The 21,042-nt window shown below is 35.9% G+C and overlaps 1 protein-coding gene across 1 annotated transcript in view; it reads right to left on the bottom strand.

Annotated features, from left to right (window-relative positions):
- The window catches only part of LOC113932779 (ATP-binding cassette sub-family A member 3-like), a 192,146-nt gene that overhangs the window by 62,066 nt on the left and 109,038 nt on the right, over positions 1-21,042 (bottom strand). The window contains exons 17-19 of the mRNA XM_027612191.2: positions 13,682-13,780; positions 2,254-2,410; positions 51-351 (exon numbers count right to left, since the gene is read on the bottom strand). Coding sequence (XP_027467992.2) covers positions 51-351; positions 2,254-2,410; positions 13,682-13,780 — 557 coding nt within the window. The remainder of the gene's footprint in view (positions 1-50; positions 352-2,253; positions 2,411-13,681; positions 13,781-21,042) is intronic.

Here is a 21,042-nt window from a genome sequence, read left to right as displayed (position 1 = left end):
CAAGCAGGTTTCATCCATTAGCAGTCTTTTTCTTTTTGAAAGAGCCTTACCTTTCACTTCCTGAAATTTTTGTTTCTTAGCCTTTAGCATCGTCTCAAGAATTTTTGTTAAATTCTGAGAAAAATCAGAACGGTCATCATCTGAGAAAGGCACAATGGTTTGACCATATTGTTCCAAATCCATTTCCCTGGCATTTTCAACTCTATTTCTTGAAATTTCCATTCCTCTCATGAGAAAATAAACAATGCCCAGAAGTCCCAGTATCTGCATCAACATCAAATTCCAGTTGCGCCAAGAGAACATAGCCCTCTTTAAGAACATGGCACAAAACTGCTGGCAGTTAAGAGACCACTGACAAGAAGAGAGAAAGACAGCATTACAATGGTTACAAACCTTAATGAAATTCATTGACATTAATTTTCTGAATCACATGGTAGATGTATGTACACATTCTATCAATATACCCTTGAGTAGAACACAGCCATGGTTAGCACACGGGTAACAAGCAAAACTTCCTTTCTGGGTAATACGTTGATGCTTGGCTTCTAATCAAATTATACTGAAAACCTCAAAAGGATGATTTTTATCACTAACATATTCATAGCATCTCTGAGCAGAATAACATGACATCAGTCTTCGTCAACATTAAATCATGATTCTTCAATCCTACCTCTATTTGATAAGTGAAGCATTCCCATAATGTCCATATGTAACAAGTTTCCATTGCTAGGTTTTAATCCATGTGATAGTGGATAGTCAGGAAACAGAAAATGAATTTATTTTTAAACTGCAATAATGTTCTCAGCACTTTCTCTTCAACTTCTAAATTCAAAACAATGTGTCTAATTGTTAATTTGAAAAAATGTACCTAAATATACTATTTTATTTTTTCAGGCTTTTTGGCCCATCTATAGTTGATTATATATTTTCTCAGATTAACAACAAAACCTGTTGCTTTAAATGTAGAGACTTCCCCTGAAAAGGTAGTCTGAATATTAAAGAAAAGCATAGAGAGCGTATTACTTGGAATATGTAACCAATAGTTTAACAATATGCTCACCCTGTAGTTCCCAACATTTTGGACACCCCATAATTCATCATGAAAAAAATATCTCTAGTCAATCAACCAATATTATCTGAATGAAACAATCAGCATTTGGATGTTGTCACTGGCCAGAAATAAGGTAAAGTTTAGAAGGAAAATTTTTTTCTCATGTTCTGACTTTTACAAGATGGCTTATTAGATATATTTCTAGAGTGAAAGAATATGCAAATGTAAGAATCAACTTTTCTACCCTGGTCTGCAAATCTTCCTTCTTCTGCATCTTCATAAGAGAGGGAAATAGGGAAGAGTGATAGAGCAGGAGAAATGGGCAACCAAGGAGAGGAAAAAAATGACATTTTGTAACTGATTCACCCCAAACATATTCAACTCACATTTTACTAGTATTAACTCATTAAAACAGTCTCATGGAGAATGAAACTGAAGCACAAATATGTTAAATATCTTGGTCAAAGTCAAATAGCCAGTAAAATATAGAACAGGAATTCCAGTTCCAGTTGGCTCAAAATTCTGCACTCTGGTTGTACAACACCCACTCTGCTTCACAACTGACTCATAAGCCCCTCAGTGAAGGCATGTTTGTGGGCAACTCTGAGAAATGCTGATCATCTCAGAATCCCTAGTCTTCATTAGGAAAACTGTAGGGAATAGACAATCAGGAGAACAATGAAAGAAATTCTTGGCAATCCAGTGAATTTTCCCATGCTAATGAGGGAACGGTTGGGGAACAGTCCCTTAGGAAGTGCCAATGCATTCCAATTCATAAATTTAAGTGGCTTTCATGCACTGGGTGTTATACGCAACTGATAAATTATTGAACACTACATATGAAAGTAAGTATGTACTATATGGTGGCTAATTGAATTTAAATTAAAAAAATGTTTTTAAATGGCTTTTATATATGTGTAAATAGTGATAACTTTTGTTAGGGCCCTTTTTCAACTGTGAATGAACTAACAATTTTAAAAGCTGAGATAAGTGACTAAAAATAACAAAGCTGAGAGTAAAATCTGATTTTTAACTATCATTTTAAACTTCTGAATTAGAAAATTAATTGCATTGTTTTACAGACTCTTCCTTACTTGGCCTTCCCTGGCTAAGAACTCTGAAGTCTCCTTTGAAATCAAACATTAAAATAAAAATTTATCTTTTTATACCACTAGCATTACATTCTTAGTGAAGATGCTCACCCCACTATTAAACTTAATATTAGAGGGTTCACTTGCAGTGGGAGAGTATGATCTCTCAAAACTTCTGGGCACATTCATATTCTGGTTCATGTTTTCTCTTCTGTTTTTGTCCTTTAGGGATGGGGTCTGGAAAGCTTCATCATCCTCTCTACTGACCCTATACACAAGCAAACATTCATTTTAACCAGAACAGTAGTTTCATTGCAAGATTTTCACAGTTGATGACAAAAATTTTTAAAAGCAAACACAATTATATAATGTTAACATTAATACTGGATAAAATAAACTGAACTTAATCAAGTTAAAGGTATAAGACAGTATCATTTTTTAGAAGAGAGAGTTGTTAAATTTCTTTTATTTTAAAGAATGATACTAATTCTAGCAGGGTTTTATTTTTGTAACGTTTCTAAACGTATGCCAGTCTAACAGATTTGTTTTCTCAATGTTCTGCTCCAGGCAATCTAAACATCTGTAATGGTTTACAGAGCAAATGAGCACAATAGTTCAGTTATCCTCCAAGAGCTCATGACTCCATGGGAGAAACAGACATTTTTATTTAATTTTAGGATGTAGGAGAAAATGATAAACAGAATCATGAAAACCATACTATGATGGGAGATCTGAGGTCTACCCATGGGCATTCTGAAACCTGTGATGAAATCTCATAATTTGAGGAGATAAATTTTTCATTCTAAATTCAAGGTAGTATTTGTGCTATGCCTGGTCACTGTGATACTATAGTAATAGATAACACTGAAGACAAGTATGGTTTTTACCTTGACTTTTTTCTCTAACTCCTTTATTAGGTTTTTATTAATTTTTATATACTTATAAGACATATTCAATGGGAAAAGCTTTAAAAATTACAATAAGCCAAAGGAAAAAAATACTCAAGATCTTATGACTCAGGCAGACGCAAATGACATTTTTCTATATCTACATATGCACAGGCATGAATGTATGTATACACATACATAAAATGCAAAATTCAGATTATGCTATAATAACTACATTGTTAGGCAACATGCTTCTAAAATTATTTACATTCATTTTAGGTGTTGGGAAAATTGGACAGCCACATGCAGAAGAATGAAACTGGACCACAATAAACTCAAAATGGATGAAAGACCTAAATGTGAGACAGGAATCCATCAAAATCCTAGAGGAGAACACAGGCAGCAACCTCTCTGACCTCAGATGCAGCAACTTCTTGCTAGACACATCTTCAGAGACAAGGGAAACAAAAGCAAAAATGAACTATTGGGACTTCATCAGGATAAAAAGCTTTTGCACAGGTAAGGAAACAGTCAACAAAACTAAAAGGCAATCTACAGAATGGGAGAAGATATTTGCAAATGAAATGTCAGATAAAAGGCTAGTATCCAAAACCAACAAAGAACTTATCAAATTCAACACCCCCCCAAAAAAATTCCATCAAGAAATGGACAGAAGACATGAAAAGACATTTCTGCAAAGAAGACCTACAAATGGCCAACAGACACATGAAAAAATGCTCAACATCACTCAGCGTCAGGGAAATACAAATCAAAACCACTATAAGATACCAACTCACACCAGTCAGAACGGCTAAAATGAACAACACAGTAAAAAACAGATGTTGGCGGGGATGCAGAGAAAGAGGAACTCTCTTATGGTGAGACCTGGGTGTTATATGTAAGTGATGAACCACTAAATTCTACTACTGAAACCAATATTATACTACATGTTAACTAACTAGAATTTTTTTTTTGAGAGAGAGAGAGAGGGAGAGAGAGTGGGCAGTATGTGGGAGGGGCAGAGGAAGAGGAAGAGCTAGAATCCCATGCAGGCTCCACAACCAGTGCAAAGCCTGATACGGGGCTCAATCTCACAATCCCAAGATCAGAGCAGAAGTCTGACTTCTGCTTAACTTCCGCTTAACTGACTGAGCCACCCAGGTGCCCCAACTAACTAGAATTTAAATAAAAACTTGTAACAAAAAAAAAAAGAAAGAAAAGTTAATTCAATGTTTAAAAAAAAGAAAATCACAAACCAGTATCTCATGCTCTGAACAAAATTTTAGCTCAGACTTAACAATATGATAATAAAATAAAATTAATGATACATCATAACTAAATAGGGTTTATTCCAATAATATAAGGGTTGGTTTAATGTTTTAACATTAAAAAATTTGTTTATGTAATTTGCCATTTTATGAAACTAAAAAAGAAAAGGCACTTAATCATCTCATTAGATGCAGAAAAAACATTTGACAAAATCCAACATTCATTCCTGATAAAAACTCTCAATATAGGAATGGAAGAGATCTTTCTCAAACTGATAAAGGGCATCTACAAAAAACCTACAGCTTGCATCATACTTACTTATGAAAAACTGAATGTTTTCTCTTTAAGTTCAGAAACAAAGTGATATTCTTAACTACTTCCATTCAAGATTTTACTCCCATTGCAGCAGGGTAAGAAAATGAAACATCCAAAAGTCAATTGTTTTCTATATACTACTAAGGAACAGTCTGAAATTGAAATTTTAACAAAAAATGCCATTTTCAATAGCATCTAAAAATGAAAAATACTGAGTGATGAATCTGACAAAAGATGTATAAAATCTATGCAGTAAAGCATTACTGAGAAAAATTAAAGAAGACTAAAATAAATGCAGATATACTATACTATGTTCAGTTAGAAGACTCAATATTTTAAAGATATAAATTCTCTCCAAATTGATCCATGGTTTCCAACCAGATCAATTCCAGCCAGATCAACCAGCATGCGAGAAGTTTTTGTAACAATTGATCAGCTGATTCGAAGATTTCTGACTCAGTAAAAAGGACTTAGAATGGGCAAAATAACCTTGTCAATGTATTTATCCAGTATTGTGCTGATGAAAAGGAAAGAAGAACTCTCAAGTCCTGCCAATTATATAGTGAGCTGGTTCTACTGCAATTGGTGAATACATGGCAACAACCAGTGAGTTGAAAATACCCACCTCCCACAATCTAGAAAGTCCACTGTTAGATATACACTCTATAGAAATCTCACATATTTGCCCAGAAGACAGATACAGAGATATTCATTGAAGTGTGTAATAGCAAAATACTGGAATAAGTAATACAATGGAATAATAAAATATGATATATCTCAATTGGAAGGAATGAACTAAATCTCTCTTTATACAAATGTCAACGTGGAGAGATATAAAATGTCTAATCTTTTAGAGGAAAAAAAGCATTTTGCAGGACTGTTAAATAAGACTATACATGTTTATGGATGTATATACAATAATATTAAAATATATATAATTTCTCCACTGTAAAATTACCCTTTCTCCCCATTTTGTACTCTGTTCTTTAGAAGCATGTCATTAGACACAGATCATACTCAAGGGGAGGAGGGACTGAATACACCTCCTGGAGGGAGTAGTATCTATAACATTATCTGGAATTCTACAAGGAAGATTTGTCTCTCTTCTCTTCTCCATTTATTCATTCAGTCCTCTATTTATATCAGTATGGATGCATGTAATACTACCTTGGCCAGGTATCAAAGTAATAGTTCCATCACAGTGATATGTCACGTTAATATCATGTACCCCCCCTTGATATGATAAGAGGAAGAGGGCACTTCATCTCTGCAATATTTTTCCCAAAAAGCCATAACCCCATTCTAACCATGAGAAAAACATAAGACAAACCCAAACTGAGGAACATAATACAAAACACCTGATCAGAATGTCCAAGGTTATGAAAAACAAGGAAGATGTAAGAAACTCTCACAAACCAAAGGAGACTAAAGAGATATAATGGCTAAATATAACATATGCTGGATGGGATCCTGGAACAGAAAATGGACTTTAGTGGAAAAACTAGTGAAATGTGAATAAAATGTGGAGTTTAATTAATAGCAATTTGCCAACGTTGGTTTCTTAGTCATGACAAATGTACCATGGTAATGAAGGATGTTAACAACAGGGAAACTGTGTGAGGGGTGTACTGGATCTCTGTATTATCTTTGCTACTTTTCTGTAAATCTAAAGCTATTCTATCATTAAAAGTTTGTAGCATTTTTATCATACAGTAGATCCATCACTTGCTATACTTTTCTGAGTTGTCCCTCATGCAAGTACATGTTTTTAATGTTGTTGGTCTTCTGTGCTGTTCCTGTAAGTTTGATATTTAAATACATTAAACTATAAAAAAAAGTTTATTTAAAAAGTATCTGGAAGATTACATACCAACATACATAGTTGACTTGATGGAAGAGGTGGGAGGAAATGGGATTGACAATTTTGTTCATAGGTGATTTAAATTTCTTTGTAATATATTTTTATAATTGGTTCAAACTAACAAAATGTTAAAATTTCCTGAGTTGGGGAAGTGGGTGTTTTCTTACATTTACTCTTTTTCTGTACAGAAACTTTAAAGGAAAATGTTTGGCTAAATAAAATCTAAACATCTCGTGTATCAGAGAATACTTCAACAAATTTAAAAGACAATGACACAGATTAATTATAATAACTAGGAATATCTTCTAAATCCAAAAGGAAAATATGAAAACACAATATGAAATTAGACAAGTGATAAAAAATAATTCACAAAAGAATAACAATAAATGATCAAATTAATTCAAATGAATTAAAAATAAAACAGCCAATCATAAAAAAATACTGTTTTGGTGAAAATGTGGTAGAAATAGGAAGGTCTTATAAACTGACATGGATATGTTAGTATACTTCCTTCTGAAGGGCAATTTGACAAGATAAGTTATAAAATGTGAATATTCTACACCTGCAATTTTTAACAAATTTTTATTTTATTATGTTATGTTACTCACCATACAATAAATCATTAGTTTTTGATGTAGTGACCCACGATTCATTGTTTTCGTTTAACACCCAGTACTCCATGCAGTACGTGCCCTCCTTAATACCCATCACCGGGCTAACCCATGCCCGCCCCTCCCCTCTAAAACCCTCAGTTTCTCAGAGTCCATAGTCTCTATGGTTCATCTCTCCCTCCGATTTCCCCCCTTTCATTTTTCCCTTCCTTCCCCCTAATGTCCTCCAAGCTATTCGTTATGTTCCACAAATAAGTGAAACCATATGATAATTGACTTTCTCTGCTTGACTTACTTCACTTAGCATAATCTCCTCCAGTCCCAGCCATGTTGATGTAAAAGTTGGGTATTCATCCTTTGTGATGGCTGACTAACACTCTATTGTATATATGGACCACATCTTTATCCATTCGTCTGTTGAAGGGCATCTCGGCTCTTTCCACAGTTTAGCTATTGCGGACATTGCAGCTATGAACATTGGGGTGCATATGGCCCTTCTTTTCACTACATCTGTGTCTTTGTGGTAAATACCCAGGAATGCAATTGCTGGGTCATAGGGTAGCTCTAGTTTTAATTTTCTGAGGCACCTCCACACTGTTTTCCAAAGTGGCTGTACCAACTTGCATTCCCACCAACAGTGTAAGAGGGTTCCCCTTTCTCCACAACCTCTCCACTATTTGTTGTTTCTTGCCTTGTCAATGTTTGCCATTCTAACTGGTATAAGGTGGTATCTCAATGTGGTTTTGATTTGAATTTCCCTGATGGCTAATGATGATGAACATTTTTTCATCTGTCTGTTAGCCAATTGTATGTCTTCTTTGGAGAAGTGTCTGTTCATGTCTTCTGCCCATTTTTTGATTTGATTATTTGTTTTTTGGGTGTTGAGTTTGAGAAGTTCTTTCTAGATCTTGGATACCAGCCCTTTATCTGTAGTGTCATTTGCAAATATCTTCTCCCATTCTGTGGGTTGCCTCTTTGTTTTGTTGATGTTTCCTTTGCTGTGCAGAAGCTTTTTATCTTGATGAGGTCCCAAAAGTTCATTTTTGCTTTTGTTTCACTAGTCTTTGGAGATGTATCTTGAAAGAAGTTGCTGTGGCCAATGTCCAAGAGGTTACTGCCTATGTTCTCCTCTAGGATTTTGATGGATTCCTGTCTCACATTGAGGTCTTTCACCTATTTTGAGTATGGTGTATGGTGTTAGAGAATGGTCAAGTTTCATTCTTCTGTATATAGCTGTCCAATTTTCCCAGCACCATTTATTGAAGAGACTGTCTTTTTTCCACTGCATATTTTTTCCTGCTTTGTTGAAGATTATTTGACCATAGAGTTGAGGGTCCATATCTGGGCTCTCTATTCTGTTCCATTGGTCTGTATGTCTGTTTCTGTGCCAGTACCATGCTGTCTTGGTGATCACTGCTTTGTAATATAGCTTGAAATTGGGCAACGTGATGTCCCCAGCTTTGTTTTTCTTTTTCAACATTTCCTTGGCAATTCGGGGTCTTTTCTGATTCCATACAAATTTTAGGATTATTTGTTCCAGCACTTTGAAAAATGACATCTGCAATTTTATTCTTTATAGGTAGTGATATATGTGGAATCGTGTTCATCACAGCATTGTTTGTAATAATAAAAAGTTAAAGCAATCTAAATAATTGGCCAAGACACTGGCACATCTGTACAGTAAAATGAAATTCAATAATCATTAGAAATGATGCTAGAAGTATATAGATACTAAAATGAATGTAAATAATCTTACTTATTTTTTTAAATTTTTAATTTAACATTTTTTAAATGTTAAACATAAACATAATTTAAAATTTTAATTTAAATTAACATATACTATATTATTAGTTTCTGGAGTAGAATTTAGTGATTCATCAGTTGCATATAACACCCAGTGCTCATTACATCAAGTGCCCTCCTTAATGCCCATCACCCAATTACCCCATCCCCCCCACTCCCCTCCCACAACTCTGAGTTTGTTTCCTAGAGTTAAAAGTCTCTTGTGGTTTGCCTCCCTCTTTGTTTTCATCTTATTTTATTTTTCCTTCCCTTCCCCTATGTTCATCTGTTTTAATTCTTAAATTCCACTTATGACTGAAATCATATGGTGTCTTTCTCTGACTGACTTATTTCTCTGACTGACATGTCTCTGACTGACTTAGCATGATATTCTCTAGTTCCATCCACATTGTTGCAATGGCAAGATTTCATTCTTTTTGATGGCTGAGTAATATTCCAGTGTGTGTGTGTGAGTGTGTGTGTGTGTATACCACATCTTCTTTATTCAATCATCTGCTGATGGACATCTAGGGTCTTTCTATATCTTGGCTATTGTGGACATTGCTGCTATAAATATTGGGGTGCATGTGCCCCTTGGGATCACTATGTTTGTATCCTTTGGATAAATACCTAGTAGTGCAGTTGCTGGGTTGTAGGGTATTTCTATTTTTAACTCTTTGAGGAAACTTCATACTGTTTTCCAGAGTGGCTGCACCAGTTTGCATTCCCACCAACAGTGTAAAAGGTTTCCCCTTCTCCGCATCCACACCAACATCTGTTGTTTCCTGTGTTGTTCATTTTAGCCATTCTGTATGAGATGGTATCTTATAGTGATTTTGATTTGTATTTCCCTGACGATAAGTGATGTTGAGCATCTTTTCATGTGTCTGTTAGCCATCTTGATGTCCTCTTTGGAAACTGTCTATTTGAGTAAAGAAAGGGTTAATGTACAGGCAGGGAGAAATAGGGGGCCCTTGACTAGGCTCTGAAACTATTCCTAGCAGGCAGAAGCACTAAGAAAGAGTGAACAAGAGATAAGGGAATAAACCTGACCACCTATTCCTGGATGTTAGGGAGTATTTTTCTTTGGCAGCTACATTGTAATCACAGAAAATGACCAGAACTCAAAGTAAGTAAGTAATTAAAGATGTTAGCAGTAGTACTTTCTCAAATCAAGACAGCATAAGAATCTCAAGGCCACAAGCTTTCTGGCCAAGTTTTCAATAAAAGACCAGCCCTAAAAACCCTCAGTGGCAACCCATTCAGGTCTTCTCTCAATCTAGAGATCTTTTTCTTTCCTTTCTGTTCTCACCTTCACTTAATAAACTTACACCTCACTTCACCCTTTTGTGTCCACGAGATTCATTCTTCAACTCCATGAGACAAGAACCCTGCAATCCTGCAACAATGTGCCCATTTCTTAAACAAGTAATGTTTTTTGGGTATTGAGTTTGATAAGTTCTTTACAGATTTTTGATACAAACCCTTCATCAGACATGTCATTTGCAAATATCTTCTCCCATTACATAGGTTGACTTTTAGTTTTGTTGACAGTTTCCTTTGCTGGACAGAAGCTTTTTATCTTGATGAAGTCCCAATAGTTCGTTTTTGCTTTTGTTTCCCTTGCCTCCAGTGATGTGTCTAGTAAGAAGTTGCTACAGCCAAGGTCAAAGAGGTTGCTGCCTCTGTTTTCCTATTGTTGGTTCCCTGTCTCACAGTGAGGTCTCTCATCGATTTTGAATTTATTTTTGTGTATGGTGTAAGAAAGTGGCCCAGTTTCATTCTTCTACAGTGCTGTCCAGTTTTCCCAACTCCATTTGTTGAAAAGACTGTCATTTTTCCATTGGATATTCTTTCCTGCTTTGTCGAGGATTAGTTGACCATACAGTTGTAGGCCCATTTCTGGGTTTTCTATTATGTTCCATTGATCTATGTGTCTGTTTTTGTGCCAGTATCATATTGTTCTGATGATTACAGCTTTGTAATATAGCTTGAAATTCAGAATTGTGATACCTCCAGCTTTGCTTTTCTTTTTCAAGATTGCTTTGGCTAGTAAAGATCTTTTGTGGTTCCATACAAATTTTAGGATTGTTGAAGATTTATTTATTTGAGAGAGAGAGAGGGAGAGAGAGTTCAAGTGCAAGTTGGTGGAGGGGGAGAGGAAGAGAGAGAATCCTCAAGTAGACTCCCTGCTTTGCTGAGTGGGGCTCACGGGGCTGACACGGGGCTCAATTCCAGGCCCTGAGATCATAACCTGAGCAGAAATCAAGAGCTGGACGCTTAACCGACTGAGCCACTGAGGCTCCCCTTAGGATTAATTGTTCTAGCTCTGTGAAAAATGCTGTTGTTATTTTGACACATTAAGTGTGTAGATTGCTTTAGGTAGTATAGACATTTTAACATTATTTGTTATTCCAATCCATGAGCATGGAATGTTATTCCATCTCTTTGTGTCCTCTTCAATTTCTTTCATACATGTTCTATAGTTTTCAGAGTACAGATCTTTTACCTCTTTGGTTAGGTTTATTACTAGATATCTTAGGGGTTTTGGTACTATTGTTTTTTGTTTGTTTGTTTGCTTTTGTTTTTAAGTAATCTCTATACCCAACATGGGCTCAAACTCAAAACCTGACATCAAGAGTCACATGCTCCTCTAACAAGTCAGCCAGGAACCCCAGTTTTTGGTGCAATTGTAAATGGGATTGATTCCTTGATTTCTCTTTCTGCTGCTTCATTATTGGTATAGAAATGCAACAGATTTCTGTACATTGATTTTGCATCCTGTGACTTTGCTGAATTTGTTTAGCAGTGGAGTCTTTTTGGTGGAGTTTTGCAGGTTTTCTACATAGAGTATCATGTCATCAGTGAATAATTAATGTTTGACTTCTTCCTTGCTGATATGGATGCCTTTTATTTTCTTTTTGTTGTCTGACTGCTGAGGCTATGACTTCTAGTACTAAGTTGAACAGTAATGGTGAGAGTGGACATCCCTGTCTTGTTCCTGACCATCCTCAGCTTTTCCCCATTGAGGATGATATCAGCTGTGGGCCTTTCATATATGGCCTTCATGATGTTGTGGTATGTTCCATCTATCCCTACTTTGTTGAGGGTTTTTATCAAGAATGAATACTGTACTTTGTCAAATGCTTTTTCAGCATCTATTGAGAGGATCGTATGGTTCTTACTCTTTCTTTTATTAATGTAGTGTATCATGTTGATTTGTGAATATTGAACCACCCTTGCAGCCCAGGAATAAATCCCACCTGATTAAGGTGAATAATTCTTTTAATGTACTGTTAAATTTGATTTGCTAGTATATTGATAATTTTTGCATACATGTTCCTCAGGGACACTGGCCTATAATCCTCCTTTTTAGTGGGGTCTTTGTCTGGTTTTGGAATCAAAGTAATGCTGGCCTCATAGAATGAGTTTGGAAGTTTTCCTTCCGTTTCTATTTTTTGGAACAGTTTGAAAATAGGTATTAACTCTTCTTTAAATGTCTGGTAGAATTCCCCTGGGAAACCATCTGGCCCTGGACTTTGGTTTGTTAGGAGATTTTTTATTATACTGATTCAATTTCTTTGCTGTTTATGGGTCTGTTCAAATTTCTATTTCTTCCTGTTTCAGTTTTGGTAGTTTGTAGGTTTCTAGGAATTTATCCATTTCTTCCAGATTGCCCAGCTTGTTAACATATAATTTTTCATAATATTCTCTTATAATTGTACTTCTGTGGTATTGGTTGTGATCTCTCCTCCTTCATTCATGTTTTTATTTATTTGGGTTCTTTCTCTTTTCTTTTTGATAAGTCTGGCTAGGGGTTTATCAATGTTATTAATTCTTTCAAAGAACCAGCTCTTAGTTTTATTGATCTGTTCTACTGGTGCTTTTGTTGTTGTTGTTGTTGCTTCTATATCATTTATTTCTCCTCTATTCTTTATTATTTTCCTTTTTCTTCTGGCTTTAGGCTTTATTTGCTGTTCCTTTTCTAGCTCTTTTAGGTGTAAGTTAGGTTGTGTATTTGAGACTTTTCTTACTTCTTGAGGTAGGCCTGTATTGCAAAATACTTCCCTTGGTCACTACTCCATGAAGCAGTGAGACTGACAAGATTGTTTCTAAGCTTGAGGAAATGAAGTCTAGAAAATCCAGAAAAGACTTTTTGTGAGGTCTTTTGACTGCTAACCAGTCAGCCTTTTCTTAGCAGTATCCTGAAATCCCTGGGCACCTTCTCTTTGAGTTTTCACACAGTGCAAGGTAATCTCAGACCATAAACCATGGACAATTTAAGTAGGTTACAGAGACATGATTAGATTCAAGATTTTAGTCATTCTCAGTAAGACCTCCAATTTAGATACTGGACTTCCGCTGTGACCACATAAATTCTCTTTGCTCTAGGCCAATCCTAACCCCCTATTCCCAAAAGGCACTGGCACTCAAACACAAACCCGAAAGTTTCATAAATAACCTTCCCACATAATACTCTACCCTAGGTATTTAGTACCTGGGTTTAGTTGTTATCCATAGTTCCATAGCCTCATGATTTGCAGGGAAGATCCTGTCTCCTCAGCTCACTGAACTGCTGTTCTCACCCAAGTCCCATGACTCATAGTAGCCTCAGCCCATCAGAGGAGCAAGGGACATACACTGGTCTGTTGGCATTCATAGAAGATTATCATACCTAACAATCTAATACTATTTCTTCAATTACTCCAGCCCCATACAGGATGGGGTTTGATTTCAAAAAGAAATCTGATTATAGAGGAAAAGATTTTTCCTCTCTCCTGCCCCCCCGCCCCCAAAAAAACATCATTACTCACCTAAGGAAAACTTCTTCCATGGTAGTGATTGAGACACCAAAGCTACCAATGCCCAGCTCTTTCTGTCTGTTTTCCAGATCAGTAAGCAGGTCTTTAAACCTAGAAGAAGGAGAAGAGAGAAGGCTACCACCCAAACAGCTTACTTTCATATTATTATTTATTGCTAATTAATTTCCTTCAGCAGTGGGAAAAATGTAGCTCATCCTTCACTGCAATGCTTGTTACAGTTCCCATAGCTCTGATGAATCAGAAATGTGGAACATATAAAGGGAAAAAACTACCAAACTGCTATCATAAACTGCTTCCTCATTTTCTGATAAAATTATCAACTGACTTTCTCTACATATTAACATTTGTCTCTAAGATTTAATTTACTTAATATATGCTATAGTTCCTATAAAATACCAAATCAAAAAGGAAAAATGTTTTCAAATTATTAAGAAGAAGAAGAAACTTAACACAGAAAATGAAGTAAAAATAACAGAAAGCAGGGGCTGGAAGAGAATCGTTTCCTCACATTACCAGTAAGTTTTGTGCCATTTCAGGAAGATGTAATGGAGTGTCATGAAGGTTTCTGAAGAATAGGTTTTTTTCCAAGATTTATGTTTCTCTACTTTAGAAGATCATCCACTCCAGAAACCTAGTCAGTTGTTGAACTTATCTCTACTATGTTTTCTTTAAGGAGTGAACATGACCACAAAAAGGAGACTGAAAATTCTCCATTTTGGAAAATTCTATCAAAATTTTCTCTATTTTTTGAGCCAAACATTAGATTCAATTCACTCTATCTCATAATTAGTGGGAAAAGTAAGCTTCAGAATATTACTCTGACATGCTTATCAAGATAATAATAAATATGCACACATGTATATCAGTATATGCACAGCAAAATCTTCTAAAATTTAAAAAAAACTCTGAACCGCTTTATTGAGGCATGATTTACATACATACATACATATAAGCTGTACATATCCAATATACACCATCAAGGCCATAGACAGATTCATCACCTCCCAAAATTTCCTATTTCATCCACTCATTCTTTCATTCATCCATTCTTTTTTATAGTAAGAACACAATGTAAGATCTACCCTTGTGGAAAATTTTAAGCACACAATACAACATTGTTAGTTATATGCATTATGCTGTTTAGTGAATCTCCAGAACTTAAAGTTATTAAAAAAACCTGAAACTTTGGATCCTTCACAATCTCCTCCCCATTTTTCTCTCCCCACAGCTCCTGGAAACCATGATTCTACTCCCTACTTCTATGAGTTTGACTATTTTTGATTCCACATATAAGGGAAATCATACAGTATTTGTCCCTTTGTGTCTGGTTTATATCACTTAGCATAATGTCTTCTAGATCTGTCCATTCATATTGTCACAAGTGGCAGGATTTCCTTTTTCTTTAAGACTGAATAATATTTCATGGTATGTATATACCAATTTTCTTTATCTATTCATCCATAGATGGACATTTAGTTTGTTTCCATATCTTGGTTACTGTGAATAATGCTGCAATAAACATGAGAGAGCAAGTGTGTCTCTTTGAGATCCTGATTTCAATTCCTTTTGATAAATACCCAGAAGTGGGATTGCTGAATCATATGGTAGCTCTATTTTTAATTTTTTTGAATAATCTCCATACTATTTTCTGCATAAAAAAATCTTAAGCAATATACAACAAACTCAGATCTTAAGAGTAACTATTTCTAAGGAGAAGGATTATGGGATCCTTTGGACTTTTTAATTCTTTCATTGCTGTAATGAGAAACTTTAGTAGTAATTGTGTTTTTGTGTATACATGTTGGTTAAACAGCAGACTCTGGCCTCTCTAGGGCTGGTGAAATCAGAAAACAAAACAAAAAATTTTAATGAATCCTCAAGCATTATTATTCTTTTTTCTGATGAAAAAAGTAGGAAATACAGAAAATGTGGATAATATATTTAAAGAAGAAAATAAAAAGCTTTACTACCCAGAAAAAAACCAGATATACTATCTATTTTTTAACTTTTATTTCCTTATTTTGCATATTGGTATCCTACATTATAGGATTCTATACCCAACTCTTAAATTTAATGTTATGCATGTTTTTCTATGAAAATATAAATTCCAAAGATTGATTCATATTCCATTCTATGAATGTTTTATAATTGAATTAAGTTTCCTTTATTGTTGGGAATTTAGATGTTTTTAGATGTTTCCTTAGAAAACAATTATGTCCTGGAATTGTTGGGTCAAACTTTGTGAATATTTTTAAGGGTTTCCCACTACCAGTATATAAAGAGGAAATTTCACAAAATCATTATCAATGTTTACCATTATCATTTCAGAAGTTTTTCTTCCTTGGGGCACCTGGGTGGCCCAGTTGGTTAAGTGTCAGGTCATGATCCTGGAGTCCTGGGGATTGAGCCCCATGTTGGGCTCCCTGCTCAGCAGGGGGTCTGCTTCTCCCTCTGCCCCTCCCTCTGCTCCTTCTCTCTCTTTCTTGCTCGCTCACTCTCTCTCAAATAAACAAAATCTTAAAAAAGTTTTTCTTCCTCTAAAAGCAAAAAAATAAAAATTCTAATAAAGTCTAGCTTAAATTTGTTCTTCTAGTATTACTAGTGATTTAGAAGAATGTTCTATATATATAGAAAATTTCCATATATTTTAATGAAAATACTATTTTTCTTGATACAATTTAAATACTAATTTTCTTGATACAAAAGTAATGTTTAACTATAGAACATTTAGAAACTATAAATAAAAATGTACAAATATAGGAGGATGACAGAGGAGGAGGATCCTGAACTCACCTCGTCCCATGCACACCAAGGCAACAATTATTAATTCTGAAAGCAACCTGAAGACTGGTAGCACAGATCTTCCACAGCTAAAAACATAGAATGAAGACCACATCAAGAAGGGAGGGAGAAGTGAAGATGTAGTGAGGAACCAAGAAGATTGAACCTCACACCAGACACCCCTGGCCCTGGGGACCCACACTGGAAAGATGAGTCCCCATAACATCTGGCTTTGAAAATGAGTGAGGCTTGACTCTGGAAGCTTTAAAAATTATCAGGCTTACCTCCTGAAGAATCAGAGGGCAACAGGAAACTGAGTCCCTATTCTTAAAGAGCCAGCATACTAAATATCATGGCCAGAGAAATAGCACAGATGTAGCAGTTTGAAAGGTGCCATGGGTATACGTGAAGATTTATTGACTAATTTTAGGACATATGTCGGAGGTAGAAGGCAGGGATCTGCAGATTTCTCCAGGAACAAAAGTGCTTACAAGGCATCATTTTTCCTGCCTTCTCTCAACCTACATAGCCAGAAAGCTTACAGAAGCCAGTTCTAACACTCTTTATCTACCTTGTTAGAACGGTGAGGTCCACCCCAACATTCCCTTGCAGATCCACACCACTTAACCCGACTGCCTCATAAGATGCTCCTGCAAAGTGACTCATGCTCTGGGGAGAGTGGGGAGATAACCCTGCACAACAGCACACCCACAGTTCCTGCTGCCAGGCCTCTTAGCTGTCTGCACAGGGAACAAGCCCTGCCCTTGAATGTGCCTGCAGATGTCACAGTGGCTAACTGCAGAGGGCCAGGCTGGCCATGCCCATGAGCAATCTGATGGTAGCTAAAACTGGGCCTCTCACAGCATAGAGAGCAAACCCTGCCCAGTGCCCCAGCAGCAGGTGAGGCAGGCTGTGGCAGTCATAGCACTGAAGGCCAGCCCCAACTTATCAGCATGCCTACAGCAATCACAACTCAACCACAACAGGAAGGAGCATGTAGCCCACACAAGGGACACCCTTGGCACACCTAATTCTAGTGACCAGGGAAGATTGCACTACCTGGCACCACAGTATGCTTTCTACACAAGGCCACTTCTTTCAACACCAGGAGATGTAATTGACCTGCCTAATACATGGAAACAAACAAAGAGAGTCAGACAAAATGACAGAGGCATATGTCCCAAATAAAAGAACAAGCCAAAATCACAGTAAAAGAGCTAAATGAAATACAGATGGGCTATATGACTGCTCAAGAATTCAAGTAATGGTCATAAAGTAATGGTCATAAAGATACTTGCTGCACTTGGGCGCCTGGGTGGCTCAGTTGGTTAAGCGACTGCCTTCGGCTCAGGTCATGATCCTGGAGTCCCGGGATCGAGTCCCGCATCGGGCTCCCTGCTGCTCAGCAGGGAGTCTGCTTCTCCCTCTGACCCTCCCCCCTCTCATGTGCTCTCTCTCTCTCTCTCTCTCTCATTCTCGCTCTCTCAAATAAATAAATAAATAATCTTTTAAAAAAAGTTACTTGCTGCACTTGAGGAAAGAGCGGAATTCAGTAAAACTTCAACAAAGAGATAGAAATATTAAAAGAACCAGTCAGAACTGAAGAATTTGATAACTGAAATGAAAAATACACTAGAAGGAATGAACAGCCAATTAGATGATGCAGAAAGATGAATGGATCAACAATCCTGAAGATAGAGTAATGGAAAGCAACCAAGATGAACAGCAGAAAGAAAAAAATAATAAAAATTAGAAAAGATTAAGGGACCTCTGTGATATCAACCATAATAACATTTGCATTATAGGGATCCCAGAAAGAGAAAGCAGGGGGAGAAAAATTATTTGAAGAAATAGTAGCTAAAAACTTCCCTAATCTAGGTAAGGTCCAGGAAGCACGGTAAGCACAATAAGATGAAGCCAAGAAGGCTCACACCAAGACATATAGTAATTAAAATGGCAAAAATTAATGATAGAGAATCTTAAAAACAGCAAGAGAAAAGTTACATAAAGGGGAAACCCCAAAAGGTAACCAGCTGATTTTTCAGCAGAAACTTTGTAGGCTAGAAGAAAGTGGCAAGGATATATTCAAAGTGATGAAAGGAAAAAAGCTACAACCAAGAATACTCTATCCAGGAAGGATATCATTCAGAACTAAAGAAGAGATAAAGACTTTCCCAGACAAAAAAAAGTTAAAGGAGTTCATTACCCCTATACCAGCCTTACAAGATGCTAAAGGGATTTAAGTGAAAAGAAAAGGCGATAACTATCTGTAAGAAAATTATGAAAGGAAAAACATCTCACAGGTAAAAGTGAACATATGGTAAAGGTAGTAGATTAATGACTTATAATGCCAGTATTGAGGTTAAATCACAAAAGTAATAAAAATTCTATCTACAAATTTAGTCAAGAGATACACAAAATAAAAAGATGAAAATGACATCACATACATAAAACATGCAAGAGGAAGTAAAAATTTACTGCTTTTAAACCGTGTTCAAACTTAAGTAATCATCAACTTAAGATACACAGCTGCACACGTTAAGATGCTATATATGAACCCCATGGTAACCACAAATCAAAAACCTGTAATATATACACAAAAAACAAAAAGAAAGGAGTTTAAGCATAACACTAAAGAAAGCCATCAAACCACAAGGGAAGACAGAAAGAGAAGGAAGGAAGGAACAAAGAACTACAAAAACAACCAGGTAACAACAAAATTGCAGTAAGTACATGCCTATCAATAATTACTTTAAATGTAAGGGGACAAATGCTCCAATCAAAAGACACAGGGTGACTGAATGGATAAAAAAACAAGACCCATCTATATGCTGCCTACAAGAGACTCTCTTCAGACCTTAAGACACATGCAGATGGAAAGTGAAGGGATGGGGTGCCTGGGTGCTCAGTCAGTTAAACATCTGACTCTAGATTTTGACTCAGGTCATGATCTCAGGATCATGAGATTGAGCCCTGCATTGGGCTCTGCCGCACTGGGTGTGGAGCCTGCTTGAGATTCTCTCTGCCCCTCCCCTGCTCACATGCACTCTTTCTCTCTCTCTCTGGAAAGAAAAGAAGAGAAAAGAAAAGAAAAAGAAAAGAAAAGAAAAGAAAAGAAAAGAAAGAAAAGAAAGAAAGAAAAGAAAAGAAAAGAGAAAGAGAAAGAAAGAAACAAAGAAACAAAGAAAAAGAAAGAAAGAAAGAAAGATAGATGGAGGAGGGAGGGAAGGAGGGAGTGAGGGAATGAAGGAAGGAAAGAAGGAAGAAGGAAAAACAAAGAAAATTCAGTGCTAAAAAATGAAAGTGAAGGGATTGAAAAAGATATTCCAGCGCAACAACAGTCATATCTGTGCACTTTTCCCTCCATGCTCCAGCCACACCGGCCTTTGTCTAGGCTCTCAAATGTGACATGTCCCTTTTTGTTTCCGATATTTTTTCCTCCAAAAATTGTTTCTAACCCACCTCCTCTCCTACCTAAATTTTATTCATCATTTGGATATTGGCTTACATGTTGCTCACTTTTCCTGAGGATTCCAATATAAGAGCACCTTACACTTCCATAAATAACTTTTTATAATTGTGATTCATCAATGATTATTTCACCCATCCATCAAGTATTTAGGTAGTGCCAACTATGTGCTAGGCAATGTTATGGGTCCAGGAGACAGAGAAGTGAACAAAGCTATGTCCCTGATTCAACATTTTAGTGTAAGACAAAACAATAAACAAATAAATGAATAATATAATGTCAAGCAGTTTATCAACCTTTCCTCTCTTTCATCCAGAGTAATGGTTACTATTCATCCCTGTATCCATTGCACAATATAGAACTACATAAATTTTAAAAATTTGGAAACTTTCTTCATTATCTCAGTTAAGATTAAAGAGAACACTGAATCTACATCAAGCAACCATGAAAAGAAAAAAATACACACAAAAATCCCATTTGGATTTGCCTATTCTGAACATGTCATATAAATGGAATTATACAATATGTGGCCTTTTGTGTCTAGCTTCTTTCACTTGTCTTAATGACTTCAAAGTTCATCCATGTTGTAGCATGTATAACATTTCAGTCCTTTTTATAGTTGAATAACATTCCATTATATGGATATACCACATTTTATTTGTCCATACATGAATCAATGGACATTTGGATAACTTCTACTTTTTTACTATTATCAATAATGCTGCTGTAAACTTTTTTGTGGACATAATTTTTCAAAACTCCTGGGTATATATCTAGATGTGGAATTGCTGTATCAAATGGTAACTCAATGTTTAACTTTTTGAGGAATTCCCAAATAATTTTCCGAAATGGCTACACTATTCTATATGCCTACCAGCAATGTATAAGGGTTCTGACTTCTCCATATCCAAACTCAAACTTGTATTTTCTTTAAAATATATATATATTATCCCATCCTACTGGGTGTGAAGCAGTATCTCATTGTGGTTATTACTTTCTGTTTCTATAATGACTAATGATATTGAGCATCTTCTCATGTGCTTCTTGGCCATTTATACATATTTTTTCAAAAAACATCTATTCAAATTTTTTGCCCATTTCT

The sequence above is a fragment of the Zalophus californianus genome, chromosome 10 (assembly GCF_009762305.2).
Source record: "Zalophus californianus isolate mZalCal1 chromosome 10, mZalCal1.pri.v2, whole genome shotgun sequence".
In the NCBI taxonomy this organism is placed as follows: domain Eukaryota; kingdom Metazoa; phylum Chordata; class Mammalia; order Carnivora; family Otariidae; genus Zalophus; species Zalophus californianus.
The sequence above is the reverse complement of the archived record's forward strand: the minus strand, read 5'-3'. Positions and strand labels throughout refer to the sequence as shown.